General features: G+C 42.1%; 1 protein-coding gene across 1 annotated transcript in view; it reads left to right on the top strand.

The window, feature by feature from the left end:
* MBOAT1 (membrane bound O-acyltransferase domain containing 1) overlaps window positions 1-20,022 on the top strand; it is an 85,824-nt gene that overhangs the window by 44,073 nt on the left and 21,729 nt on the right. Inside the window, exons 5-8 of the mRNA XM_005281377.5 lie at window positions 11,371-11,426; window positions 14,280-14,334; window positions 15,594-15,777; window positions 17,468-17,660. Of these exons, the coding sequence (XP_005281434.2) occupies window positions 11,371-11,426; window positions 14,280-14,334; window positions 15,594-15,777; window positions 17,468-17,660 (488 nt within the window). The remainder of the gene's footprint in view (window positions 1-11,370; window positions 11,427-14,279; window positions 14,335-15,593; window positions 15,778-17,467; window positions 17,661-20,022) is intronic.

Raw genomic sequence — 20,022 nt, 5'->3', positions numbered from 1 at the left:
GAATGAAGTCAGTGTGACTACTCATGGATTAAATTATGGACAAGCTTAAATCCTTTGCTGGACTGGGGCCACGGTGCCTCTCACTTTTTGGTTACGGGTTTGAGTTCAACCAGTTTGTTATGAGCAAAAACCACTACCATTTGAAGAATATTCATTGCAGGCCTGTGGGTGACACAAATTGCTTATCTGAAATTCTAGGGGCCTCCGCACTATTCCTAGTGGAAAAATTCACAGCACAAAAATCACCATAAAATTGGCACTAGTTACCACCCTTATTAACAGTCTTATATGAGAGTCAAATGCTTGAATTGGCTTGGAGACTGACCCACCTTTTCACCCTGAAAGGTGGTATTTTCCATGTGTAAATTGGAGCCTTTTGGCTGACAGATACACAATCTTGCACTTTTTACTGCATGTGCCATATTTCTGCTGTAGATAAATGGAAGATTTCATTCTCCAGGGCTGTTGGGCTAAAACATTTTATCAGCCTAACTTTACTCCAAAGGAAAAAATGGCAGCATTTCTAGCAAACCACCCTAAAAATGAACATAGTTAAATGTGAAATCTCGAAAAGCTTTATAAAGCAATTTTTTAGCAATGAGTGTCACTGAAGGCAGTTATTTATCTTCTAATGCTTAATGCTTTGCTGTGTTTTCTTTCCTCTGCTGGTTTTATTTCAATCCCCAAAGTTAGCAACAATGGTAGAATAGCCAATTTGTAAAAAGAAAATATATTTGACAATGGAATCTGACCTAGATGTATTCTTTTTTGTTACACCATTGCAGAACAAAGTACAGAAGTATTAAACACTCCAAAGAGTTAGATGGAAACATTTGTTTTCCTTGAAAATATATTAAGGAAATTCTTTTTTGGCATTGTAAGTGATGGGACGACAGCTCTGGGGACTGAAGTCCTCTGTGTATCCACAGACCACGTACAACATGGGTAGTAGCAGTGCAAGACATGGCTCTGCCAATAAGCCTCTTTTCTGTAGTATGAAGATAGCACTCTCTTCATTCACTCCGTGCTCATTCATTGCTTGACTACTCTGTTTAGCATTTGTCCACTTGAAATTGGACACCACTAACTGATTACACATAAGCTGATAAGGAACCGTGGGTGGTAACTACCAACCAGCTTAAATTCAAACCAGTGAATCAGAATTGAAAAGCTTGATATCCCATTAATATCCCACGCAATTCCCTCAGAAACATTTTTCTGAATGAAAACTTTCAGCTGTAAAGAATGGTTATCTAATAGATGCTACCAACTAAACATATTGTTTAGAATTGGGGATGGGTGAAGTAAGTGGTTCTGATTTTAAGTTAGGAAGTGACTTGAATTTCTGCCTAAACATGAAACAAACTGAAAACTGATTTGAGGTGTGTAAAATTCAGTTTGTATCTTCTTCTGTGTGCTGCTGCACTTCCTGGTTTCTGTTGAAAACAGAAGTAACAAAATACAGCAAGAGATGTTGATATGGAGTTTCTAGTACAATAGTAAAAAAACATAGACAATCTGAACAATCTCATGAGAGCCCTTGATCGTGTGAGGTTTTCCACACTGATTTCCAGACCAAGGAAATAAATTCACAAAAAGTATAAAAAATATTAGAAATAAATCATAGCATGAGGAAATTGAGTTTCTGTTTCTCTGGTCTGGTTTTAGCAATGGTGTTGATATGTTTTATTTTGTATGATATTCACAGATTAGGCATTGTGGGATAATATCCTTTAGTTTGCAGCTGCAAAGCATGAGGAGCTCTTTTTAGTCACAGTTAAACAGAGCTCAAATGATCTGGGATTTGGGAATAAATGGCTTTATTTCAAATGTCTTCCTTTAGGTTTCCTCTGTAAATGTAAGTATCATCTGTAGGCTTTATTCTCATAGAATATTGTGATTTTCTTTTAAAGTCTACCTACTTCTTCGCTTCTTTTCAATAAACCGTGTCAACATTTTGAACAAAATAATAGGTTCTGACCTTCACTTGTGGGTATACAGTAGATTTTATTAATGTCTATTTTTGTGCACACCTCTGCAGCCTTCTCAAACTGAGTCACATTTTTATTACTTATATGTCAAAAACATTTGACCTTGCATGACATAGGCACCATGTTTAACATACTAATTTAGTCAACATTTTTGTGCCATTTATAATTAGATGTTACCTGAAAGTTAAAAAAAAAATAGCAATTTATTCCTTCAGTATTGCCAGGCCTAAGTGTTCAAATATCCTGAGTCTGACTTAGTAATTATGGGATTTTAAAAGTAAGCTTTGGGTTCTTTTTATTTTGGCTCTGTTTTTGAGCTTGGAGGATTCATGTTTCCAATGTTCTCTACAGTCAGTAGGGCTAGGAACTTATTTAAAAAAACAAACAACCAACAAAAGCTGAGGTTCTCGTATAATCACATGATTCAGGGAGCTGGGGTTTTAAAAACATATCAAATATCGTAAGACCTGCAATAAAATCCTGAGAGTTGGCAACGCTTCTTTTTAATACTTTAAATATCCAAATCAGACTTCTAACCTGGCAACTAATCACACACAATGGAGACCGGCAGATATTAAACACAATGTTCTGGCATTTACCTGCAAAGCTGATCTTCAAGGACACGTTGAAAGAGCTCTCTGTGTGTCAAGAGGCAGAGATTGCTGATCTCTGCTGTGCTGTTTATTTTATTACTAGGCTTGAAATCTCAACGTACCAGCATCTCCTGACTCAGCATTTCAACTTTAAAACAGAGAACTATTTTAGGTGGGAGGAAGGTATGAAGTGTCTGTCCAGGTGCTATAGTGGACCCATATAGAACAGTAGTTGCATAATGTGCTTCAGTGTGCCAAGTTAGGCATCTCATTAGGACTTCTCATTCTGTAAACTGAATGGCAATCTATGTGGTACCCATCACCAGGATGTGTGAGCAACATATGGATTCAAAGGTTGGAAGCCAGAAGGGTTTAGCATATGATGTAGGTGAAGCACTTGGATTTCAGGGCACCAAGTGAAACATGCAAAGTTTTCAGTTACTCTGTCCACGCTGTAAATTTCCTAAGCTGACATCAAGACATCAAGACATGAAGTCGGTGGCCGGGTAGGAGGGGCAGGGGGACGGCGGACCTGTTCATCCTATTTTTACAGCTGGAGGAGAGATTACAGTACCAGGCACTACAGAAGTATGGATATGTGCTTTCAAGTATGGACATGTGTATGGGAAAGGCTGATATCCCATAAGAACCCACAAGGACTTATTCTTTTCTTGGCTGGGACACGATATGGGCAGATTTCTGCTTAGGGGACGTTGCAAGACAGTTTTCCACCTTCCTGAGGAAGGTTACAGAATAGACTAGACAATTTGAGTCTGTTTGAATATTGGAGGCTTTAGCTGAGCTGTTATTCTATACACTGTTTTTCCTCTCTAGCACCCTTAATTCCCTCTCTTGCTGTCATTGTATAGTAAGCATCTTGAACCCAGGAGGAAAATAAAGACTCCTATTGGTTTTTCAGAAAGGGCTTTGTATGATATGTTGTATTTTTCTGCATCAGGAGTGTCATTTCTATCAATCTTTATGTCTTATTTAGAGTTCAAATTTGGGATGGAAGGGAGAGAATGTTAGTTTTTTCAGATTAAATTGTAGCAGTGTTCTAATACAGGCTGTTTTTGTGCATGACCTTCAGTCCATCTGAATTGTTTGGATTTCAGTGCTCGGTGGTTTACAGCAGGGGGCCCAATTTTCAAATGCAGGTGCCTAAATGCAGGCAATTAAAGGGACATCAGTTGGGCTTTGATTCTCTGGTTTGAAGTTACTTACTTAAACATTAGCATAAAATAAATCAGTTTTGTCATTAGCAAGAATCATGCCTGACAAAAGTTTGCTTTTAAAATGAAAAATTGTTGCTGAACCAATGTGACATGGTGGGATAATACACGTGACTGGAATATTGTTATAGAAGGGTACAGCTTGCTCAGGAAGGACAGGCAAGGAAAAAAGGGAGGAGGTGTTGCCTTATATATTAAAAAGGTATACATTTGGACTGAGGTTGAGATGGAAATAGGAGACAGACTTGTTGAAAGTCTCTGGGTAAGGATAAAAGGGGTAAAAAACAAGGATGATGTCATGGTAGGGGTCTACTACAGACCACCTAACCAGGAAGAAGAGGTGGATGTGGCTTTTTTTAAACAACTAACAAAATCATCCAAAGCACAGGACTTGGTGGTGATGGGAGACTTCAACTACTCAGACATCTTCTGGGAAAATAACACAGCAGGGCACAGATTATCCAAGTTCTTGGAATGTATTGGAATGTATGATTTTTTATTTCAGAAGGTGGAGAAAGGTACGAGGGAGAGAGGCTGTTCTAGATTTCATTTTGACAAATAGGGAGAAACTGGTTGAGAATTTGAAAGTGGAAGATAGCTTGGGTGAAAGTGATCATGACATGATAGAGTTTGTGATTCTAAGGAATGGTAGCTTGGAGAACAGCAAAATCAAGACAATGGATTTCAAGAAGGCAGACTTTAGCAAACTCAGGGAGTTGGTAGGTAAGATCCCATGGGAAGCAATCTAAACAATTGAAGACAGTTGGCAGTTTTTCAAAGACACATTATTAAGGGCACAAGAGCAAACTATCCCACTGTGTAGGAAAGATAGGAAGTATGGCAAGAGACCACTGTGGCTTAACCAGGAGATCCTCAATGATCTAAAAATAAAAAAGAGCCCTACAAAAAGTACTACAAAAAGTGGAAACTAGGTCAAATTATAAAAGATGAATATAAACAAATAACACAAGTATGTAGGGACAATTAGAAAGGCCAAGGTACAAAACAAGATCAAACTAGCTAGAGACATAAAGGGTAACGAAAACATTCTACAATACATTAGAAGCAAGAGGAAGACCAAGGAAAGGGTAGGACCGTTACTCAACGAAGGGGGAAAAAAGAATAACAGAAAATGTGGAAATGGCAGAGGTGCTTAATAACTTCTTTGTTTCGGTTTTCACCAAGAAAGTTGGTGGTGATTGGACATCTAACATAGTGAATGCCAGTGAAAATGAGGTAGGATCAGAGGCTAATATATGAATAGAACAAGTTAAACATTACTTAGACAAATTAGATGTCTTCAAGTCACCAGGGCCTGATGAAATGCATCCTAGAATACTCAAGGAGCTGACTAAGGAGATATCTGAGCCATTGGCGATTATCTTTGAAAAGTCATAGAAGACAGGAGAGATTCCAGAAGACTGGAAAAGGGCAAATATAGTGCCAATCTATAAAAAGGGAAATAAGGACAACCCAGGCAATTACAGACCAGTCAGCTTAACTTCCGTACCTGGAAAGATAATGGAGCAAATAACTAAGCAATCAATCTGCAAACATCTAGAAGATAATAAGGTGATAAGTAACAGTCAGCACGGATTTGTCAAGAACAAATCATGTCAAACCAATCTGATAGCTTTCTTTGACAGGGTAACAAGACTTGTGGATGGGAGAAGTGGTAGACATGGTATATCTTGACTTTAAGCTTTTGATACTGTCTCGCATGAGCTTTTCATAAACAAACTAGGGAAATGCAACCTAGATGGGGCTACTATAAGGTGGGTGCAAAACTGGTTGGAAAACCGTTCCTAGCAGGAGTGCAAGTAGGCTGGTATGTTCCAGTACACCGTACCAGCAAGCTAATTATAGCCGGTACAGCGTACCAGGAAGACACAGCAGCAGCATCTCCGTCTGTGTACCACAGCAAGCAGCCCCGCTGTAGGAGAGGACTGGGGGGTGGGGCTGGGAGTTCTGCTCCTTTCCCCACTGGAAGGGGCAGCAGCGGGGAAAGAAGCTGAACGCCGGCGGCTCCTCTGGCAGCTGTACTGCCCCCTCCCCAGCCCTGTCTCTGGCACAGCGGGAGGAGGACAGAACCCCCCCCACCTTCTGCCCCACGTAACATGGGATGGATGTGTGATGGGGACGGGGAGAGCGTAGGGTTACCATACATCCATATTTTCCTGGAAATGTCCGGCTTTTTGGTTCTCAAATCGCCGTCTGGGAGGAATTTCCAAAAAGCGGAACATGTCTGGGAAAATAGGGAGGCATGGTAAGCCTAGAGTTACCTGCAGGAGCTGCGTGTCTGGGATGCTCGCCCGGCCCCGGCTAAACGTGTAACCCGCTTCCCTCCGCTGTGTGAGGGAGCGCTGCGGCTTTGATGGGCTCCGGCCGGCCAGGAAGTCATGTCATTCCTCTTCCGGCCCCACCCCGGCCAGGGGCCCGGCGCTGTGGGAGCGGGAGCCATGCAGGCCGCCGCCTGGCCCTGGGGACGGGCCCTGTTGCTGTGCTGCTTCCCTTGGCCCTGGGACTCCCTCTGCTGGTGCTGCCCGGCGGGTCCCCGGCTGCTCTGCTGGCCTGGGCCGAGTCCTGCTGCTCTGCTCGGGCTGCTCCGTGCGCTGCTGACCCGAGCCGCTCTCCCTGCGAGTACCTGCCACCCTGCCTGCAGCCAGCCCCTGTCTCCAACCCCTGCCGCACCCCCTGCCCGCAGCTAGCCCCTGTCTCCAGCCCCTGCCGCACTCCTGCCCTGCCTGCAGGCAGCCCCTACCTCCAGTCAGCCCCTGCCCTGCCTCCAGCCAGCCCTGCCCCGTGCCCCTATCTGCAGCTGGCCCCACGTCCACTGGTGCCCTGCAGTTCCCAGGGCAGTAACCCTGCACACCTGCTTCAATAAGCGGGGCAGGGAGCAGCTGGGACCCACACTTGTGAAACGGAGCTCATTTCTAGTTCAGGCCCATCTTTTTAAAAAAGAACTTTAGGTAGGGTTACCATGCGTCTGTATTTTCCTGGACATCTCAGGCTTTTTGGTTCTTAAATCGCCGTCCCGGGAAAATACGGATGTATGGTAACTCTATTTAAATATCTAAAAATGTCCGGGAGGGCAGCTGCAACAGCGAAGGTTACCCCCCCGCCTCCCCGTGGAGTGTCCTCTTTTTTGAATGTTCAAATATGGTAACACTAGGAGAGCGTGAGGGCCCTGGACTGGGGGCGGGGCGGTGAGGAGTCACATGGGGAGGTCACGTGCCCTCCTTCGCTGGTCGCCCTCCCCCCGCTGTACTGGTAAGACATGGATTTTACTTGCACCAGTGGTTCCCAGAGAGTAATCAGTGGTTCACAGTCATGCTGGAAAGGTGTAACAAGTGGGGTCCCTCAGGGATCAGTTCTGGGTCCGGTTCTGTTCAATATCTTAGACTCATAGACTCATAGACTTTAAGGTCAGAAGGGACCATTATGATCATCTAGTCTGACCTCCCGCATGATGCAGGCCACAAAGCCGTCCCAACCCCTTTCCCTTGACTCTGCTGTTGAAGTCCCCAAATCCTGTGGTTTAGAGACTTCAAGTAGCAGAGAATCCTCCAGCTAGTGACCCCTGCCCCATGCTGCGGAGGAAGGCGAAAAACCTCCAGGGCCTCTGCCAATCTACCCTGGAGAAAAATTCCTTCCCGACCCCAAATATGGCGATCAGTAGAACCCCGAGCATGTAGGCAAGATTCTCCAGCCAGACCCTCATTGGCCATTGATACTATTTACCAGCGATGGCACGCTGTTCATTTGACTAAAATCATGTTATCCCATTAAACCATTCCCTCCATAAACTTACCTATCTTAATCTTAAAGCCAGACAGGTCCTTCGCCCCCACCGTTTCCCTCGGAAGGCTGTTCCAATATTTCACCCCTCTGACGGTCAGAAACCTTCGTCTAATTTCAAGCCTAAACTTCCCCACGGCCAGTTTATATCCATTCGTTCTCATGTCCACGTTAGTACTGAGCTGAAATAATTCCTCTCCCTCCCTGGTATTTATTCCTCTGATATATTTAAAGAGAGCAATCATATCCCCCCTCAGCCTTCTTTTGGTTAGGCTAAACAACCCAAGCTCCTCGAGTCTCCTTTCATACGACAGGTTTTCCATTCCTCTGATCATCCTAGTTGCCCTTCTCTGTACCCGTTCCAGTTTGAGTTCATCTTTTTTAAACATGGGAGACCAGAACTGCACACAGTACTCCAAATGAGGTCTCACCAGTGCCTTGTACAACGGAAGCAGCACCTCCTTATCCCTACTAGATATGCCTCGCCTAATGCATCCCAAGACCGCATTGGCTTTTTTCACCGCCACGTCACATTGTGGACTCATAGTCATCCTGCGGTCTACCAGGATTCCGAGGTCTTTCTCCTCCTCTGTTATTTCTAACTGATGCATCCCCAGCTTGTAACTAAATTTCTTGTTAGTCATCCCTAAATGCATCACCTTACACTTTTCACTATTAAATTTCATCCTATTTCTGTTACTCCAATTTACAAGGTCATTCAAGTCTCCCTGCAGAATATCCCGATCCTCCTCCGAATTGGCAATACCTCCCAACTTTGTGTCATCCACAAACTTTATCAGCCCACTCCTACAATTGGTTCCGAGGTCAGTAATAAATTGATTAAATAAAATCGGTCCCAAAACTGAACCTTGAGGAACTCCACTGGTGACCTCCCTTCAACCTGACAGTTCACCTTTCAATACGACCTGCTGCAGTCTCCCCATTAACCAGTTCCTTATCCACCTCTGGATTTTCATATCAATCCCCATCTTTTCCAATTTAACCAATAATTGCTCGTGCGGTACCGTATCAAACGCTTTACTGAAATCGAGGTATATTAGGTCCACCGCATTTCCCTTATCTAATAAGTCTGTTACTTTCTCAAAGAAGGAGATCAGATTGGTTTGGCACGATCTGCCTTTGTTAAAACCATGTTGTAATTTGTCGGAATTGCCATTGACCTCAAGGTCCTTAACTACTTTCTCCTTCAGAATTTTCTCCAGGACCTTGCACACTACAGATGTTAAACTGACAGGCCTGTAGTTACCGGGTCACTTTTTTTCCCTTTCTTGAAAATAGGAACCACATTAGCTATTCTCCAGTCCAACGGTACCACCCCCGAGTTTAAAGATTCATTAAAAATTATCGCTAAGGGGCCTGCTATTTCTCGCGCCAGTTCCTTCAATATTCTTGGATGAAGATCATCCGGTCCGCCCGACTTAGTCCCGTTAAGGTGTTCAAGTTTGGTTTCTACCTCGGATACGGTAATCCCCCCTCCTGTATCCCCTTCTGTCATGCTGCCAATATTCCTAAGCCCTTCATTGGCCTCATTGAACACCGATGCAAAATATTCGTTTAGATATTGTACCATGCCTAGATTACCCTTAATCTCCACTCCAGCTATAGTCTTCAGCGGTCCCACTTCTTCTTTCTTTGCTTTCTTCCTATTTATATGGCTATAAAACCTCTTACTATTGGTTTTAATTCCCCAATATGATTTAGATAATGACATAGAGAGTACACTTATAAAGTTTGCGGACGATATCAAGCTGGGAGGGGTTGCAAGGGCTTTGGAGGATAGGATTAAAATTCAAAATGATCTGGAAAAACTGGAGAAATGGTCTGAAGTAAATAGGATGAAATTCAATAAGGACAAATGCAAAGTACTCCACTTAGGAAGGAACAATCAGTTGCACAAATACAAAATGGGAAATGACTGCGGAAAGGGATCTAGGGGAAGTGGACCACGAGCTAAATATGAGTCAACAGTGTAACGCTGTTACAAAAAAAGCAAACATCATTCTGGGATGTATAAGCAGGAGTGTTGTAAGCAAGACACGAGAAGTAATTCTTCCGCTCTACTCCACGCTGATTAGGCCCCAACTGGAGTATTGTGTCAGGAAAGATGTGGACAAATTGGAGAAGGTCCAGAGAAGAGTGACAAAAATAATTAAAGGTCTAGAAAACATGACCTTTGAGGGAAGATTGAAAATCTGGGTTTGTTTAGTCTGGAAAAGAGAAGATAGAGGAGACATGATTACAGTTTTCAAGTACATAAAAGGTTGTTACAAGGAGGAGGGAGAAGAATTGTTCTTCTTAACCTCTGAGGCTAGGACAAGAAGCAATGGACTTAAATTGCAGCAAGGGCGGTTTAGGTTGGACATTAGGAAAATCTTCCTAACTGTCAGAGTGGTTATGCACTGGAATAAATTGCCCAGGGAGGTTGTGGAATCTTCATCGTTGGAGATTTTTAAGAGCAGGTTAGACAAACGCCTGTCAGATAATACTTAGTCCTGCCATGAGTGCAGGGGACTGGACTAGATGACCTCTCGAGGTCCCTTCCAGTCCTATGATTCTATGATTTTCACTAACTGCAGAAAACTGTGCCTGCTTGTGGATTCCCTTTGGATGTCGATGTCTGAGGAGGATGAGGATAAAGCATATTCTTTGTGTATAAAATTATTACAGTGATATTGATATACATTTAGGGTTTAAAATACAATTGAATTTCAGTTCGCTGAATCTACAGTATCTAAACCTCTCAGTCTACTGAACTGCCATCATGACTACCTGGTCTATTGAAACCTGATTATGTGAACATAATCTTTTGAGTGGTTCAGATAATCGGGATTCTACTGTACCTTCGACACTTTTTTCAACACGTTGAGTATTTAGAAAAATCACTTAAACTTTTATATTGAGGCAACCAAAAGGCAAATAGTTAATCTTAACCATCAGGTCTGATTTTGAATTGGGAGATTTTTGAATACAATGTTGCCTGGTGGGTAGAGCAATGGACTGGGGCTCAAGAGACCTCAGTTCTATTCTCTGCTCTGCCACTGGCCTACTGGGTGACCCTGGGCAAGTCGCAGCCCCTCTGTGCTTCAGTTTCCCCATTTGGATAATGGTAATAATTATACTTGCCTCCTTTATAAACCCCTTTGAGAATTACTGATGAAAAGCTCCATATAAGAACTAGGTGGTAGTTTTATTCTGCCTAAAAATGTTTGCTAGGCACAGTCCCCACTCCAAAGGGATTAAAACCAGATGAGCTGCAACAAGGGTGATGGTATTTCATACTGAGGTATTATTTATTCCAGAATGACACCCTTAGCATAGTATACGCTGTACTGGTTGAGGTACCATCTTTTGGATGAGACTTACAATAAGGTTCTGACTGCATTTGGTAATTAAAGATTTCACAGCATTCTACTGTAGGGTTGTTAACTTTGCTGTTTTGGCCCAGTTTCTACCATGGATAATTATGTTCTGCCTACTTAAATTCCTCATGCAGTTTTGGGATTTATATGGCATTTTCCACTTTTTGTTCTAAACTGTGACAACGATACCTTTCATCCCAGAGGTGGTTACATTTCATTGACTAATTAAGTGAATTGGGATCCTTTAAGATGAAAGACATTATATAAGTGTAAGATTATTATCACTCAATCCAATAATCCATATAAAAATAAGATGAAAGGATTTGCACTGTATTATGAAAAGGCATTCATCGCTTTCTATATCTTTACGTTATAGCCCACTGATGATTATTACACAGAAGATAACAACTCTTGCATTCCAAGTGCACGATGGTAAGCAAACAAACCCTCTGATATCCTAAAGGCAGCACTTCCATTCCAGTCCACTGTCTTTAGTGGAGTTACCCCAGGGATGAATTTAGTTCACTGTGTTTCTCCAAGCAAGGCAGGGCAGTGCTTTCTGAAAAACAGACAGATTTTGCTGCATTTTTCCTGATTCTAAACCTTCTTTTTATAATAAAGATGCTTTTATACCTCAGAGAAGATTACCTCCAGGGTATTGAAAATTACACTGGTTTGAAGTCCATGGGCCTAAGTCTGATCTCATTTAATATTTGTTTGACACCTGTGTAACTCCACAGACTTCCCTCAAGTTACCCTTGATTCTCACTGATGTGAGATCAGAATCAGGCCCTAGGACTTAATATGTTCAGTCCTGAATCTGTGCGAGACCAAGGCATGAGTTTAAGGACTTGTCTATACAAACAAACAATTTGCGGCAAGCTGGGGTGTGAATCTACCCTGTGCTAGCCTGCTGCAGACTAACTGTCTGCATAGATTAGAAGTCTGCTCGAGCCTAATTTTTAGGTCTGACCCTGACCCGAACTGGGTCCATCCCTACCTGACCCAAGTCTCTTTGACACTGCTAGAGTCACAAATGGCATCATTTTCCAGAAAGATGCCTGCCTCCAGTACAATAAAAGGCTCAAACATTGAAATTGTAATTAGTGGTGGTGGTGTTTATTTCTATAGCGGTTAGGGTTGCCAACTTTCTGATTGCAGAAAACCGAATACCCTTGCCCTGCCCCACCCTTCCCTGAGGCCCTGCCCCGCCCCTTCTCCAAGGCCCCACCCACTCCATTCCCCCTCCCTCCCTCACTCGCTCTCCCTCACCTTTGCTCATTTTCACTAGGCTGGGGCAAGGGGTGAGGGTGCAGAAGGGGGTGAGGGCTCCAGCTGGGGGTGCGGGTTCTGGGGTGGGGCTGGGGATGAGGGGTGTGGTATGCAGGAGGGGCTCTGGTCTGGGGGTGGGGCTGAGGGATTCAGAGTGTGGGAGGAGGCTTTGGGCTGGGGCAGGGGGTTGGGGTGTGTGGGGGGGGTGAGGGCTCCTGCTGGGGGTGTGGGCTCTGAGGTGGGGCCAGGGATGAGAGGTTTGGGGTGCAGGAGGGGACTCTGGGCTGGGGCAGGGAGTTGGAGTGTGGGAGGGGGTGTGGGAGAGGACTCAGGGCTGGGGCAGGGGGTTTGGGTGCAGGAGGGGGTGACGCATGCGGGCACCAGGCAACACTTATCTTAGGCGGCTCCCAGAAGCAGCCAGCATGTCCCTGCGGCCCCTAGGCAGAGGCACAGCCAAGCGGCTCTGCATGCTGCTCAAGCCCGCAGCGCCCATTGGCTGAAGTTCGGGGTGGGGACAGCGTGCGGAGCCTCCCTAGCCGGCCCTGAGACTAGAGGCTGCAGAGACATGCTGGGTGCTTCCAGGAGCTGCAGGGAGCTTGCCTTAGCTTTGCTGCGCCGCTGACTGTACTTTTAATGGTCCGGTCAGCGGTGCTGACCGGAGCCGCCAGGGTCCCTTTTTGACCGGGCGTTACGGTCGAAAACCTGATGCCTGGCAATCCTACCTGGGGACTCCACGCAGGGATCTGAGCCCCATTGCGCTAAGCACTGTACAAACAAATAACACAGAGACAGTCTGCTTCAGAGAGAGTAGTAATCTAGGGTTTAGGTAATATCCAACAGGTGTAAATAAACAGACACGTGAGGGGGGAAGACATGGTAACAGCAGAGACGGATGCATTTGAAATTAATCTTTTTAAAAGTCCTACAGATTAATTGTAGTGGTAACTGCTTATTACCTTACAAACTTTCATACTAGTGGAGTGGATAAAATGGATGCAGTTTCCATTTTCAAGCAGTTGTGACTTTATCTAGAAAATACGTACAACTCCCTTCCAAACGAAACCAACCCTGCCCCCAACCCCAAAGGAAAAAAAGAGGTTAAATATGCTGGTGCAGCCATGATGGGTGTGCACATAAATATATCAGTGTTTGTTGTTAAATGCATGCTATGAAATATACAGGCTGTACAGTGTTACATAGTTAATGTTAATATGATAACCTTAACTTTTGCATTTGAGTGTTCAAAATAACATAATTAATGTTCTGTTAATCATACGGGTTTTTACATAAGAGTGTTTAAGCGCACTAGTCAAGGGTCTATTTTACAGTGGTGGATATAGTCTGAGCCCAGGAGTTTAGTGGTTAGAGTGCATTGCCTGGGCAGAAGGAAACTCAGCTGGAACTCTTGACTATAGTTGAGTCCTGACCAACCCCTTCTTTCCCATGCCAGCAGCCAGTTCCTCTCCTTTGGTCAGTCTTCTTGCTGTGAATTGCCCCTTTCCTCACATGGGAATAAGGAGGCTTGTGGCTAAGAGGACCAGCATTTTCTGGGAACAGGGATTTCCTGGAACAGAGCTATAATAATAGCCACTGGGGATGAATGCTGGTGGATGAGCATTATGCAGCTCACTGCCTACTTGGGAAGCTGTTTCAATAGGTACAGAGACAGTGAGGTTGTGGACTCATGTTGAAGAGGAGAGAATGAGGAAGGGAGATGGATCCAAAGGAGAAGGAGAGCCTTGTAGGGAGAGGGGGGAGGAACCGACCCTAAAGTACCCATTCTCAGTACTTCATGCAGTCTTTTGAGCATGAGCATGTTTGACTTAAAGGATGGAAAATGAAATCAAATTATTACTGTTGGTAACAATGAAACACAGGAAGGCCTGTGAATTTAAAATCTCCAATAACTGCCTACAGCATATAACCTTTGATCTTGGGATAGTTTTCTGCAGTTATTTTTGGAAGAGTCTAATTTGATTTTATCGTGTCATGCCTATTATTTATTCTTGCTAGGAATAGGCCGACAAGCTGAGGACCTCACTGCTGAGCAAAATCGTCTTGCCGTAAAGTAAGAATTTACTTCTCCCATTCAGTGTGTCTTTAACCTCATCTAAGTAATAGTGGTCTGTGGGGTTTTTAATTCCTCCCTGACTCATTACCAGGAGTCAGATTTTCCCCAATCATGTACGACTTTTAAAAAAAATTGTTGTTAATGTAGGTACTGCCTGCAATCCACCCAGTGCCAAAGGTAGATGCTTTAATACTCATTAAGGTAATTCTTTTTGTGATGTTCGTGTCCCAACCACCCACACATGAGTTCTTCATTTCCCCGCGACTGAACCATATACCAAGAGAGCCCTCGTTTCTCCAAGGCCAGGTTTAGACCCTGATTCAGCAAAGTACTTAAGCACATGCTTAAATCCCATTAACTTTAATGGGTGCCTGAAGTGCAGCAACTGCTTATGTGCTTTGCCGAACCAGGCCCTTTAATAAAGTTGTGCTACTTGGATCTTCAGGCTTTTATCTACCCTTTCATTGTGGTCTGCTATCTTTCACATTAGAATAGTCCCTTCCCCCCCCTCACCATCAATAGCTACATCAAAGCACTAATCCATGTTAAAACAGCAAGGATGAAGTTTGCTTCTGACACTTCAAATGCTGCTGGTTTTTTTTTTAAACCTACTACCAGCAGTTTCTGGACACTGATGCATGTTTCTCCTCCATCTCTTCAGCTTCCAAGTACAAACTTTGATACTACAGATTTGACTGTTTACCAAAAGAAAACGGATGCTGCTTATCTATTACAAGCATTTCCCCCCTCCCCCCATCTTGTTTTAATTCCACTCTAATTGTGGAATGAAAGCGAAATCTTTTTTGAATAGGCTGAAAGTTACAGCAGTAACTAACTTTGATCCTTGTGCTTAATACATTTCAAACTTTGCTTAGGGGCAAAATAATTAGTTCCTCAGTTTTCAAGGTTTAACTGTGAGCCATTGGAAAATTTACCTAATTATTAGATGATGGAACTATGATTGTCATCTCTTGAAAAATGAAAGTTTGTAGGGAGGTTTATATAACATTTCTACAGTAACCCGTTGCTTTGTGTCTCCATTTATCATTTAGTATACAGCTGGCTTTAAAAATGTAGAGTACTCATAATTGAGGTTCTGTTGTATGTAAAGTTTTAAATATACTCTGAATAATAATAATTCATGGAACTGGCAAATAGTATGTTACACAGTCTAATTCAAAAACTTATCAAAAGTACCCATGACATTTTTTTTTATATTTTACCTTGTTCTGTTTTGTGTGTGGATGTTTTGACAGAATAAGACCTTCCTTACTGGAATATTTGAGCTATCTCCTCAATTTTATGAGTGTCATAGCTGGACCTTGCAGCAATTACAAGGACTATATAGCCTTCATTGAAGGGAGGCATGTGCATATGAAACTTTTAGAAGTGAACTGGAAGCAAAAGGGTTATGACAGACTTCCCGATCCTTCTCCAACTGTAAGTTGTGAAAAGCCAAGTATTTATTGCAAAGGGCTAGAGAATACTGCTTTGCATGTCTGACTTCTATAACTGCACCTAGTTTAAAACCAAACAAGGAAAACTGCTTGAGGTATTGTGCCAGAAAATATAACTGTTTTCTGCTGTTTGTGTTGATAACAAAGCTAGGGGGAAGAGGGTTGGCATCATCCCTTTGTTCAGAAGAGCACATAGTAGCTCGTTGGTTGGTGAACATCATATGTGCAAGTCTCTCCGTTCACAGTGGGAACATACTATAGATTCTGATTATTATGAATTGTAATTCGGACTTAGACAAAAGAGAGAACATTTTACAAAAGAGAAAAGCTGAAAAAACTATTGTACTGTAGAGGACATGTTGGAAGCAGGAATCATAATTGATTAATTACAGTAGTTGCCCAGATGCATTTCAAGGAAACCTGGTGACTGTCTTAAAATATCTTTGAAGCCATCTTTTAAATCTGAAAAAGATAAATCCATTGCAAGGACTTTATAATTTTTGTTTTATATTATTAAATATTAACTGGATACTCCCTCAAGTGGCATTCATGTATTGCAGAAAAATGCATGGGCCAGATTCCGATGTTACATTGGAGTGACTCTGGATTTAAACCTTTGTAACTGACTGAGAGCAGAATTTGGTTCTGCATATTCTCTCTGTAACGTGGAATATGTATATATACAGGGCGTCATCCTGATCTCTCACTGTTGTAATCTGCTGACAGTGTAAGTGAAGTCAGAATCAGGCCCACATTGTGTCACTTGCATAAATTATATATGTGTAGTATAGAAAAATTAGTATTTTTCTTTAAAAAGTTAAGCTTTAAAATGACATTATGCATTTAAGTTTTACTGTATAGGGAGTGCATGTAAAAAAAAAAGTATTTAAGAGCTAAAAGTGAGTTAGTTACATCAGTGTTTAAATAATAATGGTATATTGTTTTTTATTCTCCTGATATTAGGAGTCTACTCTTACGGATTCACCTATTTGCAATATGAATGTATGAATGAATCTGTTTACTCACAATGGATATGTGAAAGCCAGTTACAAAGCATTCACATAGCTTACACCTATAATTCTGATTTCTGGAGTGCTAGGGCACTAGCTACACATTTTAAAAAATATATATTTGCTAGGTTAGGTGCAGGACAGTATCTGTCTAAGTCATTTTGAGAGGCACTTTCAGACACCTTGATGGGAGTGATGGAAGAACCTAGATATATAACAATCTAATTGTACTGGAAATCAGAATATTTGGTGCTTCCAGCAGGAATCCAATAATAAGTTCCTGTGCTTAACTGCATAGATAGGGAAACTCTCTGTTTCCCATCTTATTTCTCTGTCCTCTTCAGGGCACTTCCAGCAGATCATGTACAGTGCTTAGGTGAAAGAACATGACCCATTTTGGTTCTGAATAATTCTTTAATTTCTATTTGTAAGTATAATTAGTAAAATATGTTAAAGCCAACTTTGCATGGCTTTCACTGATTCATTATACCAGCTGGTCCTTGTTACAAATTAATTATGAGGAAAAGGAAGCTATTATTAGCTGTTACCAGTCTTGTTGGGTCCTTAGTCAATTTATTTTTGTAAGTGGGAAGCATTATTTTGCTTTTAGTCTATTCTGATAAATTATCACATCAATGTTTTATTATTCATTATGCTTTTCAGGGGACTGTGATATACAAACTGTGTATCACATTTGTATCTCTCCTTTTGTTCTTGACACTTACCAAGACCTATCCTGTTACATACATTGTTGATAGCCAGTTTATCAATAACACATCCTTCTTGTCAAGACTTGGCTACCTGTATATCGTTATGCAAGCATCGAAGCCAAAATATTACTTTGCATGGACATTAGGTAAGGATGACTAAATGGCTTATTTTGTGTCCAAAGAAATTTAATACATAAACAGTGGGGTGTATGAAATTGTCATAAAACAATTTTTTTAAAATTTGGGGCCCAATCCTGAAATTCCCACAGCACCCTTGCATCTGTGCAGAGCCCCACTGAAACCAGTGTGGGTGCAGCAGTCTGTCTGTGCGCTGCCAGTTGCAGAAGGAAAGAGATTTGGTGTGCTATGGGTATATTGACTATAAATCTCAAAAGGACACTGTCAAATAGTGTAGGCCAGACGTTTGATCTACTTTAAAACTGTTGTCAATTGGCAGCAAATGTCCCCTCCTCCCCCATACCTGGGGGCAGATCCTCAGCTGATGTCTATTTTAGTTCCATTGAACTCAGTGAGGAGTATGTAGCCTCTGGAATCTAGATGTGTAATATAATTGGTGTGAGTATGGGTATGTGTATGTAACACCTTCCCCTTACACCTGGACCTTGTTAATTGTACCTAAATTACTTTTATTGGTATTCTTAATACTTTAAGAAGAAAAGATTGTATCCTTTGTGCCATGATTGTATTCCCTGGTCCCAATCCTGTACTGCTCTGGTGCAGATGGGGGCTCATGGAGCCTGTGATCACCCTGGTAGTTACAAAGCCATTGTAGATGTGAACCAGCCTATCCAAAGCTGTGGGAATCGCTGTACAACCATTCTTAGGATGGTCTATAACTAGAAAGTTGTCCCGCTTTAACTATGCTAGGGAATAGGCTATGCCAGCATAAGGTGCCTTTATACCAGTATAACTGCATCCATATTAGGGGTTGTATTGGTATGACTATATTGCTAAAAAATCATACCCCTAACTGCCAATTATACTGGTACAAAATCTCTATGTGGACCTAGCCTCATTCAGTCCCCATCTCCTGTGGGTGACAATCCTACACCCTTACTTGCAAGGGAGAAAGGGAAGCAGGGTGTGGGCAGAGATAAGGATGGTCAGGAGTGGGCTAATTGACCTCTAACCCTGCCCTCCCCATTCACTTGGGTACAGAGCAGCCATAAGGCAGAAAAAGAGTTCCGTCTGCTATACTGAAGAGATAGCTCACCTGCATAGGATGAGGAGTAGCACTGTCAGCTGCTCAGGTGTAAAACTCCCTGGCTAATCAGTCTTGTAAAATTCTTCTCATCCACTCACCTGAAGCAAGCAACTTTTCCTGGCCAAATAAAGTTGTTACATTATCAACAGTCATTGCTATGAAAACAGATAGTCATTGCTATGATAATGGATAGTCAAGGGCTTTGGCTGGTCATAAATGTTAATAGAGTTGAACCTCAGAGTTATGAACACCTCGGAAGTGGAGGTTGTTCATAACTCTGAAATGTTGTAACTCTGAACAAAACATTATGGTTCTTTCAAAAGTTTAAAACTGAACATTGACTTAATACAGCTTTAAAACTTTACTGTGCATAAGAAAAATGCTGCTTTTAACCATCTTAATTTAAATGAAACAAGCACCGAAACAGTTTTCTTATATTGTCAAATCTTTTTTTTACACTTTCCCTTTTTTTTTTGTAGTTTATTTTTAACACAGTACTGTACTGTATTAGCTCTTTTTTTTTTTGGGTCTCTTCTTCTGCCTGATTGCGTACTTCCAGTTCCAAATGAGGTGTGTGGTTGACCAGTCAGTAGTAATTCTGGTGTTCGTAACTATGACATTCTACTTGTAACAATTTTGCAAGGCTATCTTCAATGTATTTCTTGCAATTTTGTCTTTATTAAGAGAAAATTCAGCAAAGAGGGAAATCTCAGGTAACACTGAGAGAAGGAAATAATAGGGGCAAACAATAGCTGCGAGACAGTATCTGAACACACTTGCAAACCTTGAGTGGCTTTTAGTATGTAGCTACTCTAAACATCAAAAAATACAAGGCTTTTAAGAAACTCGCTGTGTTACTAGTAACACCTTAAGTTGTTATATTGGAAAGCATTTAATACAATTTACTTTCCAACAATTAGGGTGAGGAAGATTGATCCTGTAGGTCAGGCATTGAATTTGGACTCAAGAGGACTCTGTTCCCAGCTCTACTTGAGACTTCTTGTATAAGCTTGAGCAAGTCACTCGTGATTATTCAGAAGGTTGAGACCCATTGTCTGCATGTGTTTGTGGACACCAGTTGTTACTATAAATTGGGCATTTGCTTGCCCTGGTGCATATTTAGACCAATTTTTGCAGCCAAAGAATTTGTACAGACCTTGGTCTTCAACCTTTTAAAAATCAATCTCTTATTACTGTGGCTACATTTCCTTATATGTAAAAGTGGGGATCATATTCTTGTCCACCTCACACCAGTGCTTGGAGGCTAAATTAATTAGCTGAAA

Source organism: Chrysemys picta, chromosome 2, assembly GCF_011386835.1.
Source record: "Chrysemys picta bellii isolate R12L10 chromosome 2, ASM1138683v2, whole genome shotgun sequence".
NCBI classification, from domain to species: domain Eukaryota; kingdom Metazoa; phylum Chordata; order Testudines; family Emydidae; genus Chrysemys; species Chrysemys picta.
Note: the sequence above shows the minus strand (reverse complement) of the source record. Positions and strands in the feature narration are given on the sequence as shown.